The sequence below is a fragment of the Trichomycterus rosablanca genome, chromosome 7, assembly GCF_030014385.1.
Source record: "Trichomycterus rosablanca isolate fTriRos1 chromosome 7, fTriRos1.hap1, whole genome shotgun sequence".
NCBI classification, from domain to species: domain Eukaryota; kingdom Metazoa; phylum Chordata; class Actinopteri; order Siluriformes; family Trichomycteridae; genus Trichomycterus; species Trichomycterus rosablanca.
The window spans coordinates 17402456-17419448 of NC_085994.1; the positions used below are offsets into that span (position 1 = coordinate 17402456).

At 40.4% G+C, this 16993-nt stretch overlaps 1 protein-coding gene across 1 annotated transcript in view; it reads right to left on the minus strand.

Moving 5' to 3' along the window:
* ajap1 (adherens junctions associated protein 1) overlaps nucleotides 1-16483 on the minus strand; it is a 41651-nt gene extending 25168 nt beyond the window's left edge. Inside the window, exon 1 of the mRNA XM_062998452.1 lies at nucleotides 15757-16483. Within this exon, the coding sequence (XP_062854522.1) occupies nucleotides 15757-16483 (727 nt within the window). The remainder of the gene's footprint in view (nucleotides 1-15756) is intronic.
* Nucleotides 16484-16993: the final 510 nt, after the last annotated feature.

Sequence of the window (16993 nt, forward strand, 5' to 3'; positions counted from 1 at the left end):
CTGTCCACTCTATTAGACACTCCTACCTAGTTGGTCCACCTTGTAGATGTAAAGTCAGAGACGATCACTCATCTATTGCTGCTGTTTGAGTTGGTCATCTTCTAGACCTTCATCAGTGGAGGAAACCCATGCAGACACGGGAAGAACATGCAAACTCCACACAGAAAGGACCCGGACCATCCCACCTGGGGATTGAACCCAGGACTTTCTTGCTGTGAGGCGACAGTGCTACCACCGAGCCACCGCGCCTTTCCAATACATTATCACAATGTTCAACTTTTAATACACTATATGGACACAAGTATGAAGACTCCTATTCTAAATACTGAGTTTAGTTATTTAAAATTCCTATTAGGTGTCCAAATACTTAGTAAATACAAATACAAATAATCTTAGTTTTAGCCAGATCTAATAAAACACTTGCTGTCCAATAATTATAACTGAAGTGTCCACAGGACATTTTTTAAAAGATTCGTGGATCATCCAGGTGCCTTTTGCAAAGGTCAGACAAGCATTGATGTTTGTCTTGGTTAGCAGTGGCTTTTACCTTGCTAGCCCTCCAATAATTCTATTTTGTCCAGTCTTTTTTGTAAGGTTGTGCCATGAACATTGACCTATTGATATGCCTGCAACTGCTTAGATGATTCTCTAAAACCTTTGGTGACTTGCTTGACAAGTTGTCAATTGGCTCTCAAAGGGATTTTTAGTGGACTTGTCCAAACTTTAAGTTTTCTACACCTGAAAACTACAAATCTCACTATGATGACACTTTTCAGATCTATATATTTCAACAACTTAGATTGTTTAGATTGTTGCATAGTGTTCCTGTAGAAACCTTAAGATGACTGCTTGACTTTGATGGTAAGGCTTAAGATAAGTAAGGTGTAAATTCCACAGGTCTAGTTGTGTTCCAATCTGGTTAATTGTTACAAACACATATACACAAGTGCATGTTTCATATTTTATCTTGTTTTAAAAGCCAGGAGGTATATCTAAGGGTCTTGTCCAAGGGCCTAACAGAGGCAGCTATGCAAATATTCTGATTAAATAGCACAAAGCCTTTACTGTGGAGTCACCACTGCCCCATGTTGCCAACTCAGGATATGGTCATGTATGTGTAATTGTAACATATCTACCAAATGGCCAAAAGTATGTAAACTATATATGCGGTTCTACATGGTATTCCAAGAAACAGACATTATTATTTAAGATTCTTCCTTTATATCTATAACAGCTTTCATTCCTCTGGGAAAGTTTTCAACATAATGTTGGTGTGTTCAACCCATTTGTTCTCAAACTTTGTGCTAAAAAAGGAAAGTGTAACTCTTTCAATCTTTAATCAAAATATGTCAGCATTCTTTAAGCATTCAACCGTGAAATTTAACTTTTCAAAAGCTTATTTTTTATATTTGGCTGAAAAAAGAAAGACAGAAATCCTGCCAGTCTTAAAACGAGAGATATCCAACCTCTGCATTTATTTTCTAATACAAGAAAGCTGAAGGAGAAGGAAAAACTTGCTGTGACCACAATTTAACCTCCACTTTTCTTTTCCTATTTCTTTCTTTAACGGTTGCTGTCTTTGTCTCAACCCACTTATTTACATTCACATCCATTTTCTTGTATCCAGATGTAACATGATAAAAGATTAGCTTTATTAGTCCTTGAGTGACATGGTGGCTCGGTGGGTAGCACTGTCGCCTCACAGCAAGAAGGTCCTGGGTTCAATTCCCTGGGGGAACAGTCTGTGTGGGCTTTCTTCCAGGTGTTTCAGTTTCCTCCCACAGTCAAAAAATATGCAATTAGAGTAACTGGAGATACAAAATTGGCGTGAATGTGTGTATGTGTGTGTCCTGTGTTTCCTACCTTTTGCCCAGTGTATTGCACCCACTGGTACTCTAACCAGGATAAAGCAGTGGTAAAACAAACAATGAATGAATGAATAAAGAAACAAATGATTAGTCCTTGGATAAATGACTGCTTTTTTATTGTGTCCTGATGTGTCATGGTATCACTGTTGGGCAACCTGTAACCTGCAGTCTAGACCCACAATAACCCCGGCTGAATAAATACAAAAATTAATGAGCTGTGCACTTACATAGAGTTACTATAAAGCTTTTTAAAACTAATCTTTACTTATAAGATTTTCTTTACTTATATTTCTCACTTTCTTTCTGGACAGCCAGGTGTTTTTTCCACTTCTTTTACCTGCCAGTATCTCATCACTGATTCTGTCTCCAAGGCAGTGAGTAGACAGTCTTGTTTTTCTGGGTAGTCAGGTGTTTCTCTGTGTGCAGTGAGCCAGTACTTTATTGGGATCTGTCTCTTCTTTGTATCTCTTTAGATACTCTGAAATATGTCTCTAATGGAAGGGCTTGTGTGAAGTAGAGGGGAATTACTAAAGCTTTTGAGTTATACCACACTGGGCTTTAAATTAGTGAAATAAAACCACATTATTGCTAATTAATAAAATAAATATAAAGCTCTCCTGCACTGTGCTTTAGTTTTACCACTCTAAAAATGTAAACACTTTATGTTTGTGCAAACTAGTGTTATATTAATGAATTATTGTCTATTAAATTTGTTAGTAATTGTCTCTTATTTTATTGTGTTTTATTAATATATTTTTAATGACAAAGCTACTGTAAGATTTTGTGTCTATAAACACTTTCTTTATTTAGCAGCCACGTGCTTTTTGGCTCTTTCATGGCACAGAACTTCTGCATCTGCCCCTGTTCTGTACCACTTACAATAGCACTAGATAGAAATCTCTTCTGCACTGCCTCATTGTTAAGTAAATTGTATACAGTTGCTATTAACTGAGGACCATTGTGGTAAAAGAAAAAGATGCTTATTAATAAGTTGTTATTGCATATTACTGTAGCTTAGATGGCAGAAACTTTAAACACCAAAAACACCTGATTAATGTTATGCATTTATACTATATGGACAAAATTGTGGGAAATCCTTATAATCTTTGAATTCATATGTTTCAACCACCACAATTTCTGACAGGTGTAATAAAATAATTATATAAAGGACATGATATGCTTTCAATTTTGCAGCAACAGTTTAGGAAAAGATATTCCCTGTACCAGCACGACTGTGCCCCTATGCACAAAGCAAGGTCTATAAAGACATGAAGAAAAGCTTGGCTTAGGGCCACTCAGGTGGCGCAGTGGTAAAAACACACTCTAGCATCGTATGTGGCTGCCTGCCTGCTGGGCTGAGCAGCCACATGAACAACGATTGGTCTGTTGATCATATAGGGGTGGGATATTGAGTGATGCAACTACGACCTCTGCTGGCTGATTGACGGCGCCTGCACAGAGACGGGGAGAGAGTGGGGATCAGGGTGTGTCTCTCCGTACACAGGGCTGGTCCGCAGCTGATCTCATCTGGTGTAGGTGACAGAATGCATACGGCTGCTGCCCACGTGTCGGAGGGGGCGTGGGTTAGCTTCATTCACCTCAATCGGAGCCAGGGCCGGCATTAGTGGAGAGGAAGAATGATGCATATATAGAGCCATCTAACATCGGATCCCACCAGGTTTGTGAGCAGCAAAAATGGAATACAGAGCTTTTGAGATGTCTGGACCTATGATTTTTAGAATCAGGCATATAGTACATCTGCTTCAGTAAAACCTTTCAACAATTCTGTAACACTGTTAATTCCAGATGTGTTCTTTATTTGGAAAACATAAAATACATTTAGACCAGTGCACCTTTAATGGTAATATCTGGCAAATCTCTTAATAATTTGTGCCTGTATGATGACAGGAACACTGATAAAAGTAACTGTGACCTTGCTACTTATCTAAGTATCAGCCAGTTTTATCATCTGGCTGATGCATCTGTTTGAACCCTGGTTTAATTAAGTTTCTCTCTATCATAGTCTGTGTCAATCAATTCTCCTCCACCCATCCATCTCTTTTCCCTCACTTTATTCTCTCTCTGTTCGTCCTCCCACACTCTCAGCCAGGTCTGGGGAAACCTCTTATTGCACCTGCTGATGCTTTGCAATTGCCAATTAAAGCCGATGTCAATGTGTCAGTCTCACTTGATTTTCACTGAGCTATGGCAATCCAAAACACTTAATGCTTAGAAAAGAGGGAAACAGGGAAAGAGAGAGCCATGGAGCCGATTGGAAATTATCACAGAGTAGAGAATGAGATGAAAGATCAAAGCCAATTATTGTAAATGTCTTTTCTGCAGTGCGAAAGACAGAACTGCATAATTCAATCACGCACTGAGGACTTTCTCTGCAAGCTGCACTGTGCTGGTCAGACTCAAGCACTCAAGTGGCTATGATCATATTACTTAACACATAATGAAGTAACTCATAATACAGCCATTTAATTTCTATACCACACTGGAAGCTTATTAAGCACATATAAAAAGTCCTTTAAAAACTAATTATGATACTAAATGTTTCACAATAATGAAAGGCAAGAGGTCCTAAACGGCTTTTTAAAAGAAATATGTTCAAATGTGTTCAGTTTGTGTTTGTATTTAGACAGGGTTTCTTGTTAAAACTGAAATACTAAAGAAATAAATGTAAAATATTTATATATTGTTATTCCTACGAAAAATTACATAATTATTACAAAAAATGACTGTCTTTGCCATCATGCAGTCATCTAGTTTATACTGCCTGTCTTCATTCTAGCCTCATATTACATCTATAGGTCTAGAAGATGACCAACTCAAACAGCAGCAATAGATGAGAGATTATCTCTGACTTCACATGTACAAGGTGGATCAACTAGGTAGGAGTGTCAAAAAGAGTGGACAGTAAGTGGACACAGTATTTAAAAACTCCAGCAGCGCTGCTGTCTGATCCACTCATACCAGCACAACACACACTACCACACCACCACCATGTCAATGTCACTGCAGTGCTGAGAATGATCCACCATCTAAATAATACCTGCTCTGTGGTGGTCCTGTGGGGGTCCTGACCATTGATGAACAGGGTGAAAGCAGGTTAAAAAAGTATGTAGAGAAACAGATGGACTACAGTCAGTAATTGTAGAACTACAAAGTGCTTCTATATGGTAAGTGGAGCTGATAAAATGGACAGTGAGTGTAAAAACAAGGAGGTGATCATAATGTTATGCCTGATCGGTGTATATACTGTATATATAATTTGTTAAAAATGTAAAACAAATGTTTTCTTATAGCACTTGTGTATAATAATGCAAATGTCCACAAGATGCATGTATTCAGACTCTTTTTGGCAAGTAAAATAAAATAAAATATTTACCTTCGTATTTTCCTTATATTGTAATGTTCGGCCAGCAGAGGGGGCATTAAGTTGCAAAAGATTGAAGTGTCAGTCTCTTTTGACTGATAATCGCCTGCCTGTCGTAAGTGTTGATTCACTTCCGGTGAAAGTGTTTCTTTATATCAGTTTCTCACTTTCGCACTTGCCAGCTCCTTTGTTGGCACGATTACTTTTCTCTGAAGCTGTGATACTGCTCAGTCATGTATTCGCTGATGTGCAATGCCATCATTATTTAGCTGTTTGGGAACTCACCCTAGTGTCAGGACGTTTTTGGCCTCATTATGAGACCACCCTGGGAGAGCGCACTGGCGGGGTGATGTCCCTTTTTCAGAGCGGACTCCACCCATAAATCCAGAGTGGTTGGGGTGCTGCTCGTAGAGCAGTCTGTCTGGATTTGAAAGCTGGCTTGTTGCTGATGGCCGGAGCAGCCTCTAATATTGTAACCTCCAGTTCTCAGTTCTGCACTATTGCTGATCTATTTTCTTCAATTAAATGCAGATATAAATTTTTTTATCTGTTTCTAAGAATTTGACACTTGACAGAATGTTCTAGGTGAACATTCTAGAAGCAAAACATTATTATTATTATCAGTAGTAGTAGTAGTGGTCTACCTTAAAATTTGCACTGGGGTTAATTTCATTACTGCAGGAGAGGGGCTCACCCCTGTGCTTCAGTAGTGAGGCCTAACCCACACTATTACAATTAATTAAAAAGAGAGGCTTTGTTCAATATACACCGACCAGGTATAACATTATGAACACTGACAGATGGAGTGAATAACACTGATTATCTCTTCATCACGGCACCTGTTAGTGGGTGGGATATATTAGGCAGCAAGTGAACATTTTATCCTCAAAGTTGATGTGAGAAGCAGGAAAAATGGACAAGTGTAAGGATTTGAGCGAGTTTGACAAGGGCCAAATTGTGATGGCTAGACGACTGGGTCAGAGCATCTCTACAACTGCAGCTTTTGTGGGGTGTTCCCAGTCTGCAGTGGTCAGTATCTATCAAAAGTGGTCCAAGAAAGGAACAGTGGTAAACCAGTGACAGGGTCATGGGCGGCCAAGGCTCACTGATACACGTGTGCTCCGATCCAACAGACGAGCTACTGTAGCTCAAACTGCTGAATAAACTAATGCTGGTTCTGATAGAAAGGTGTCAAAATACACAGTGCATTTAAGTTTGTTGCATATGGGGCAGCAAAAAAGGGACCAACACAATATTAGAAAGGTGGTCATAATGTTATGTCTTATCGGTGTATTTAAAATACCTAAACATAAATGTTCAGGAAAACTTCACTTGGGTTTTTTGACAGTTAAAATTATAATATAGAGACTAAAGAATTACATCCTGGCCAAGAGAAAACAACATTGATTCATTTGACATATTCTTGGAAGGATAGGCTGTAATAATGCACTTGCCACCCATGGCCTGGAGTGGGCTAATTATTCTCTCTTGAATAGAGTAATTTTTGTCTTTTTTGTTGGACCATAGTGACACTGTGAGAGCATGAGTATGGAAGCTTTGAGCTGGCCAAATATGATTAGCATGAGTAGGAGTTCGAAAAGTCATTGAGCTTCATACATCTCAGAGGAAGCACGTGTTCACTAATTATAAGAAATGGAGTTAAAGAAAAAATAAAAAGTGAAATAAACTAAGAAGCCAAGAAATAATTCTGTTCGAATGAATGTTTCTGTCATGTAAAAATGTTTAAACACTTTTTTTTATTTTATTATTTCATTTTTTATGCATTTTCTCCCTGTATCCAATTACCTGACTGCATTACGCTTACTCTCTACAGATGTTGACCTCCGCTCTGATTGAAAAGAGCCGGGACTAACACCAGCCCCTCCAGTAGCCGCCCGCATCTTTTCACCTGTTCAAGGCGAGTTCGTATGTGGATCAGATTTGTGTAAGGAGAGCCACACCCTGCTCACATTATCCCTCGTCTCTGTGCAGGCGCCATCAATCAGCCGGCAGAGGTCGTAATTGCATAAGTTATTAGGAATCCTCGCCCGGCTCCCACCCTGTATGAACAACAGCCAATCGATGTTCATGTAGATGCCCAGCCTCCTGGATGGCAGAGCTGAGATTCAAAACGACGAGTTCGAAATGTCAGCTCTGGTGTGCTAGCGCGTTTTACCGCTGCGCCACCTGAGCGCCCTAAACACTTTATTATTAACCTAAAAACTTTGACACGATGTTTGAGGTAAACATTCCAGAAGCAGAACATTTTAAAGCCCTATTATTCAGGGTTCTGCTACTCCAACAAAGCTAATTCAACAAAGTTTTGTTAAATGATTGGTCTTTGACGGTCAATATACATTTAAGTACCACAACTGTACCACGTTAGATCATGGTTGGTCAACAGTGCCTGATCAACAGTGCCCCCTTATTGCTGGCAGTTCTCTGCTTTGAAGGATAATTTTAAGTGGATTTTAAGCGTAGTCTATAGCAATTTGTCTTATTTTGTCTTGCGCTCACATAACCCCCATCAGTACTCATTTTTTAATTTATAAAAATGAAATTATCTCTAACCATTAGTATCTTCATTAATTCAGTTCAGCGCGGGTCTATGCAAAATTTTACTTTTTACACAATGTAATTAGCCTGTGTGGTGGTGGGCAGGAGCGGGTCGTTGTGATAACGAGCTCACAGTGAGGAGAACAGCAGGTATGTGTGAGCTTTAAATCATCACAGCTACACTGAGTCTGACACTTCCATCTGGCAGCATCCATTGCATGAGCTTCGGCGACAGGAGCATCTGTACACAAACTGTATCCCTCGCCAGATATACATTCCTGCTTACCCACACGCACACACACACACAGGAAGAAGCTGAGTCATGCATGCTACATGATGATAAAGTCCATCTCACACTGTGAAATGAGGGTCACTGTGTCAAGGTTGTCACACCTCAAAATGAAACCTCTGGATAAAAATAAAATATGGCTACAAGCTACACTGGGATTTGGCAGATGGTGTCATTGAGGGAAATTGCATCATAGGCTTTGGAACAAACAACAGGTGTACCGGGGCAAAAAAAAAGCGGGGGGGGGGGGGGGGGGGGCTTGCAAGTTCATTTGTAGGCTAATTGTGGCAACCTTGCAAATTATATGTTGTATTTTTTTTAAACATCCCAAGCTGAATACATAAGTATACATTTTTATATTGACTTACTACATTTGTCTTTATATAACCATATTTACTACATTTACATAACAATATTTACCACATTTATATAACCATATTTACTACATTTATATAACCATATTTACTACATTTGTTTTTACAAAACCATTTTTCTCCAAATTTTCCCCCCCAATCTAGTCATATCCAATTACCCTGATTGTGTTATGCTTCACATCCACTGATACAACCCTCCACTGATGACTGAGGAGCTTTGCCACTGACACACGCCCCCTTCGACACATGCTTAGTACTGACTGTTTTTTTCCACCTGTATGAGGTGAGTTCATATGTGGATCAGCCTTGTGTATGGAGAGCCACACTCTGATCAGCATTATTCCCCAACCCTGCATAGGTGCCATCAATCAGCCAGCAGAGGTCATAATTGCACCAGTTATGAGGAACCCTGGTCCAACTCACCCACCCTGTGAACAACAGCCAATCGTTCATGTGGCCACCCAGCCCAGCCAGATGGCAGAGCTGAAATTCGATACGATGTATTCAAAATCCCAGCTCTGGTGTGCTAGTTTGCATGTTCTCCCCGAGTCCATGTGGGTTTCCTGCAGGTGCTCCGGTTTCCTCCCACAGTTCAAAGACATGCAAGTGAGGTGAATTGGAGATACAAAACTGTCCATAACTGTGTTCAAAGACTTGAACTGATGAATCTTGTGTAACCCCTAATTACTTAATTATGTGGGCAGTGGTAGCTCAGTGATCAAGGTACTGGATTAGTATTCAAAAGGTTGCCGGTTCAAGCCCCACCACCACCATATTGCCACAGTTGGGCCCCTGAGCAAGGTCCTTAACCCTCAATTGCTCAAATCGTGTTCAGTCATAACTGTAAGTCGATTTGGATAACAACGTAAATTAATTGTCCTGTTATGAATGTAACCAAAGTGTGTAAAACATGACGTCAAAATCCTAATAAATAAGTAAATAAAATCTTAAGCACTCCTGGTGCAACTAATACAGCCCTTGAGTATTTGTGATAACACCTGATTTGCATGTGTGTGCTTTTATGAAGATTCTATTAATGGGGTTGTATAATTCTAAGACTGCAGTAGTCATTAAAAGTGGCATTTTGTGTTAAATGTAGAGAAACCACCTATATTAGTTGTGTTGAGTTATTTAAATCATTCTTGTTTGATAGGTTTACTGCAAACAACTAAAGGTTATTACATTTTGTTTATAAACCTAATTTGCAATAGGAGTTGAATCACTTAATTGCGTTAGTGTAGACGTTTGAGGGTGACTCACATAAAGCATGTTTAAATTCATTGATTTCTTTATTAGCATCTAATGCAGTAACGATATTTTTATTTGCTGCAGCTTTAAATGGCAATGTCTGCAGATGGCCTTTGGGATCTTATGTAAAGAAACTGCAAGAATCAGCACAACAGGCTGTGATGTGCACTTCCATAATGTAATTATTTCAACTGATATTTCAACACAAGGATGTAAATCTACTTTGTGTGGTTTCAGTATGGCTCTGATTATGCACAGTTGTTTCAGTATGGCTCTGATTATGCAAGGTACATGTGTCATACTGTACTGCAGTATAAATGTTTAATCCTTTCTCTGCATTAGGAGAAATGCATTGTGATCAATAACAATGTCATTGCATTTATCTGCATTGTACAGCTTAACTTCATTAAAGTATTTACAGTTAAAAGAGATTTAACTGAAAAGTAGGAAGGTAACAATCAAACTAAATATTAGTATCAGGGCCGATACTGATCATATGTGTTCAGTATCTGTATCTGTATAAAGCTATAAACTAAGATCTTGTTTGGTACAATTTATTATTTTGCAAAATAATAAAAAATCATAGATGTTTCAGGCTAAGTCTTACAACAACAGCTAATGATGTTTTGGTTGATACCCCTCCCCCCAAAAAGTAATTAAGGAAATAAATCTTTTTTTTTATGTTACAGTATGGAAGGTGGGCGGCACGGTGGCTCGGTGGGTAGCACCGTCGCCTCACAGCAAGAAGGTCATGGGTTCGATCCCCAGGCGGGGCGGTCCGGATCCTTTCTGTGTGGAGTTTTCATGTTCTTCCCGTGTCTGCATGGGCTTCCTCCGGGAGCTCCGGTTTCCTCCCACAGGCCAAAAACATGCAGTCAGGTTAATTGGAGACACTGAATTGCCTTATAGGTGAATGGGTATGTGTGTGTGTGTGTGTGTCTGCCCTGCGATGGACTGGCGCCCCATCCAGGGTGTTACTGTATGCCTTGCATCCATTGAAAAGCTGGGATAGGCTCCAGCACCCCCCGCGACCCTAACTGGATAAGCGGTTAAGAAAGTGAGTATGGAAGGTGGCAGACTAGCACCCCTAGTGGACATAATGATGACATGTTACTGTTTACATTAAGGACAGCTCATTGTGGGTATCAGATCTTCAGCTGGGCTATTTTGACCTTCGTATCATAAACTACATTGAAGCTTCACTGCTAATGCTAATATTAATTAATTCATTGTCTGTTTTACCACTGCTTTATCCTGGTCAGGGTCGCGGTGGGTCTGATTCATTGGCACACATTTACACTTTCTTGCTGTGAGGTGAAAGTGCTACCCCTTGTGCCACTATGACACTCTAATGCCAGTATAATTTAGATCAAGATAAACATGGAGAGCGTGCTTTGCACTTGCAAATAGTAGACGAATGCCTACAAAGGAGAAGACTAACTTTATGTGAATGATCATGATTTTAAAATACAATGTTCAACAAGCTTGTGGTTAACTGTCCACATATGGTTGGCTATACAGACAGTGGTAGCCTAGTGGGTAGAGCTTCGGGCTATCAATTGAAAAGTTGAGAGATCGAATCCCAGCTCTGCCATTCAGCCACTGTTGGGCCCTTGAGCAAGGCCCGTAACCCTCTCTGCTCCAGGGCTGCCGACCCCAGCTTCCAAACAAGCTGGAATATGCAAAGAAAGAATTTCATTGTACTGTACACCTGTATATGTACAGTGTATCACAAAAGTGAGTACACCCCTCACATTTCTGCAGATATTTAAGTATATCTTTTCATGGGACAACACTGACAAAATGACACTTTGACACAATGAAAAGTAGTCTGTGTGCAGCTTATATAACAGTGTAAATTTATTCTTCCCTCAAAATAACTCAATATACAGCCATTAATGTCTAAACCACCGGCAACAAAAGTGAGTACACCCCTAAGAGACTACACCCCTAAATGTCCAAATTGAGCACTGCTTGTCATTTTCCCTCCAAAATGTCATGTGATTTGTTAGTGTTACTAGGTCTCAGGTGTGCATAGGGAGCAGGTGTGTTCAATTTAGTAGTACAGCTCTCACACTCTCTCATACTGGTCACTGAAAGTTCCAACATGGCACCTCATGGCAAAGAACTCTCTGAGGATCTTAAAAGACGAATTGTTGCGCTACATGAAGATGGCCAAGGCTACAAGAAGATTGCCAACACCCTGAAACTGAGCTGCAGCACAGTGGCCAAGATCATCCAGCGTTTTAAAAGAGCAGGGTCCACTCAGCACAGACCTCGCGTTGGTCGTCCAAAGAAGCTGAGTGCACGTGCTCAGCGTCACATCCAACTGCTGTCTTTGAAAGATAGGCGCAGGAGTGCTGTCAGCATTGCTGCAGAGATTGAAAAGGTGGGGGGTCAGCCTGTCAGTGCTCAGACCATACGCCGCACACTACATCAAATTGGTCTGCATGGCTGTCACCCCAGAAGGAAGCCTCTTCTGAAGTCTCTACACAAGAAAGCCCGCAAACAGTTTGCTGAAGACATGTCAACAAAGGACATGGATTACTGGAACCATGTCCTATGGTCTGATGAGACCAAGATTAATTTGTTTGGTTCAGATGGTCTCAAGCATGTGTGGCGGCAATCAGGTGAGGAGTACAAAGATAAGTGTGTCATGCCTACAGTCAAGCATGGTGGTGGGAATGCCATGGTCTGGGGCTGCATGAGTGCAGCAGGTGTTGGGGAGTTACATTTCATTGAGAGACACATGAACTCCAATATGTACTGTGAAATACTGAAGCAGAGCATGATCCCCTCCCTCCGGAAACTGGGTCGCAGGGCAGTGTTCCAGCATGATAATGACCCCAAACACACCTCTAAGACGACCACTGCTTTATTGAAGAGGCTGAGGGTAAAGATGATGGACTGGCCAAGCATGTCTCCAGACCTAAACCCAATAGAACATCTTTGGGGCATCCTCAAGCGGAAGGTGGAGGAGCGCAAAGTCTCGAATATCCGCCAGCTCCGTGATGTCGTCATGGAGGAGTGGAAAAGCATTCCAGTGGCAACCTGTGAAGCTCTGGTAAACTCCATGCCCAGGAGAGTTAAGGCAGTTCTGGGAAATAATTGTGGCCACACAAAATATTGACACTTCAGGAACTTTCACTAAGGGGTGTACTCACTTTTGTTGCCGGTGGTTTAGACATTATTGGCTGTATATTGAGTTATTTTGAGGGAAGAATAAATTTACACTGTTATATAAGCTGCACACAGACTACTTTTCATTGTGTCAAAGTGTCATTTTGTCAGTGTTGTCCCATGAAAAGATATACTTAAATATCTGCAGAAATGTGAGGGGTGTACTCACTTTTGTGATACACTGTATATATGACAAAAAAAAGGCATTCTATTCTATTGGAGTGTATTTTGCTACTACCCGAATGCCATGCGTCCCTCTCGGGAGAGATGGGGGGTGGTTATCCTGGCCTTTCCCAGGATGCATTGCACCGCACCTCTAAAAAGGACAATAAAATGTAAATAATTCAGTTAATGTAAATAAATTTGGGTTTGATTAAGGATAGTCTGTAGTGCCGGATGTACCATTTAGTGTAGGTTGTTTAGTAATCAGTACAGTTCAATTATCATTCTGTTTTTGGTTGCTCTAGCCCTCATATGTGTATTATCAGCTTTAAGGCAGGTTTTGTGTCTGACCCGCCCTCTGATTTATATCAGTGAGCCAGTCTTTTTAATAAAATGAGCAAAGAACTCTTCTTGACTCGTCCTTGCCTGCATTGATGCCACAGTATCATTTAACATGCACAGAAGCTGCATGACATAACAAATCCAGAAGAAAGTACCAGGAGATAAAAAGAAAGTGGGTATAAGTCTCTGAACGTGTGGTTCTTCAGGAGAGAAAACTACAAACAAGTTACACATATTGAGCTGCAAATATTAGATTATTCTGCTTGCTGCACATATAGAAGTGATTTCAAAGACTGAACTCGCAACAGGGGTGCCAGCAAGAGTATCTATATTTAGCAAAATACTATCACATTTCCTATAGAACTACAGTGCTGCCAAAAGTATATATAATAGTCATCTTAATATCTCAGACTGCAGAGTTTTAAATAAAGCAAGTTTTTTTGTGTGTTTTTAGCACTCTGTAAAATTGTACTGTAATAACATTATAAAGAGAAAAACTGTGATTCTTTGTGAGGTCATTATAAAAAACATTGTTTGTGAAGAATCAATTCCCAAGGTACTAGATCAAAAAAAGGACTTGCAAGGACACAAATCCTGGGGAGTGTCACAAATCCAGCCTCTTTGAGCTCCTGGAGCCATGTTTACGTGTTACGTGCCACACCCCTCATTATGATTGGTCCCCTGCTGCTAATTACCCACTGCTGCACCTTGTTTAAGGTGTAATGTGTAGGACATATAAGAAGGCAGTTGTGTTGTCTGTTATTATTAAATACTTTTATTAAACATCTCTGCGTATGTGCCCCCCCCCCCCCCCCCGTCTCATCCTAGCCCAAAATTGTTACAGGGAGAAAAAAAATTTTTCTTCACACTTTACACTGGTGCTTTACATCAATGGCACTGTGTGTCCTTGTTTGCAGTGTGGTAGTAGTAGTATTGCTAGTAATAGTAGCAGTAGCGGTTGTAATATTAATAGTACTGTAGTGTGATCATTGTACTGGTAGCAGTAGTAGTAACAGCAATTGTAAAGGTAAAGAGTGTTTACAATATGTAGTCAGAAAACTGTCAAACGGTAACCCAAAAAATTAACTTCCAACTACAAATAATATATATATATATATATATATATATATATATATATATATATATATATATATATTATTTGTATAATATATACAGCATCTTTCTGTTTCTCTTCACTACAGAAGGCAAGTCTTGGGAAATGTATCCAAGTAAAAGCTGCTATTTGCTTTTGACATATTTCTACTTTACTACTATAAATACAAAAATATTGTGGCGCCGGCGAGCAGGAAGGATAGTGTCAGGGCCGCAAGTGAGCTGCTTTTGGCAGTTCATTCAGTGGTTTAGGGACAGACACCCATTCATACACACATACATTCATACAACAGACAAACATATAAGCTACTTACCCAACCCTCACCGCAGCCACCCCACTCCCAACAACGGGATACACGGCTACGGTGAGCTTAGACACCACTGCCGCAAGGCTTTCTGGGTAAAGCCTGTGCCGACGCTACAATATAATTTTTTTTCGACTATACAACTCTGGTGTAAGAACTTTTAAACTATGCTTTTGAATCAGACCCCTGGTTGTTTCTTGAGACCTGAAATCATATGGCATTTTTTATGCATAAATGTGACTTTAGATACACACAGACATGGCAGCCAGTAGCCATATATTGCTTGCTTGAGCAGTAATTTCTGCATTTTGTATAAATTAATGACACAGTAGTTTAATATGCATGCCCAACACCACAGAGAGTTTAACCTTCAGCGGTGCTACCAGGCTGGCCAGGCACTCAGCAGACACAATCAACCATGTTTAAGAAAGAGAAAGTCATTGCTGCTGCAAAAGTGACTCCTGCTGTCTGGTCAAGGCCCTAGCATGGAAAAGGTGTAGGCGTTAAAAGAACTGTAGTGGGGAATTGGAAATGCTTGGGAGAAAGACTGAGTTTGGCTTGCATAAAACTACTGGTATTATTGCTACTACAGATATTATTTTTATCTATGAATATGAATGACTGCTTAGATCATTTTCATATGAAGGTGCATTGCCTCCATTAAAGATTTTTACTTTAAACTGTCCAGACTACATGACATGATTATCACATGAATATTTTACAAGACAATGATTTAAAACCAACCTAAAACTGGGACAATTTTTAACTTGTCAGGAGGAGCAAATTATAATTGTTGTTACTAATGTAGTGTAACAATCTAGTTTCATTTTTTAATAAAATGGTTATTTATGTGCATATGATATTTACCAATTTACCAATACCTTTAAACATAGAGCAGAATTAAATTCAGTACATTATTGACTCTATTTCCTCTTACCTGGTGTGTCCCCGAATGGCTTTTGTGGCCTGGCAGTCACTCCGAGGTTAACAGTGGGCTGAGTGGTGCTTAGCCTCCTGGGGTGGATAGTAGTGACCACCACGTGAGTCCTTTGTGGGCTGCGTGTTGTGGTGGTACTTGTGGTGGTGGTAGTGGTGGTTGTGGCCTTTGTAGTGGCCATGGTGTTGTGTACTATATTAATCTCATCCTCCACCCCCCCATCCACCCCTGTGGGTCCCCAGTCAATAAATCCTGCCACAGTGGTGGTCCTGCCTTCCTGCGAACTGTCATAATTATCCCACTTCAACTGCCTGCGTGATCGCAACAAGTACTGCAAAATGTTGGCTTTACTCCCTTCCAAAAACTCCAGTGACTCGCCTCCATCTGAGGCTGTAAAGCTGGAGCCACACTCCTCACAAAGATAACGTTTGCGCCTCTGAGGCCGCGGTTTGGTCCCCAAGTCCTCTCTTCCTCCTCCTTTATAGCCAAGTGTTGGTACTGGAGGTGGGAGACCACGCTGCCAGGTACCCAGAGTCCTCCAGTGCTGTCCATTAGGTACGTCCCGACTGGGAAGGAGGCGAGGGCGTAAACGAGGCAGTGACCGAGGCAGCAGCTTAAGCCCTGTCCCTGCTGGAGCACACATAGACAGATCCATAGTGAGGTGGACGAGGGCAAACAGGATCCACATTCTGCATCTCAGAAGTCCTGATGGTCTCAAAGCAGCCATGGAACTGAAAAAAAGGTAAAAGAAAGAGGCATGAGCCTAACTGGGGCACCTTGACAAGCATTTATCCTTTATCCTTAAGCTTCACCTTGCTGAGAGGAAAGATTGTGGACACATTGGTAATTTGCTGCATCATATGGTTCAAAAATGCACTTGCAACAGTTCAGCCATTTTCCTGTTGTGGTTTAAGAGTTATGCTGCATTTTAACACTAACATTAATAATAGTTCGTTTTAAATGTAAACATCTTTATCATAAAGGTCACAGTTTGATCATAAAGAGTTACTGTAAATACAGATAAACCCAGATACAGATGGACAGATAAAAATCTTTTTAGGTCTCCTTGACACTGGCACATTTTTACACCAGACAAATCCCAAAATATCTTAACCTGCTTTGTTTCTTTTAATAAACCAGGGTGGCATGATTATTTTTTGTCACAGATTTATCTGATATGTATCCAAGGACTGTTAAAAGATGGACATCTTATAAAGGCTGAAACTTTTGAGTGCAT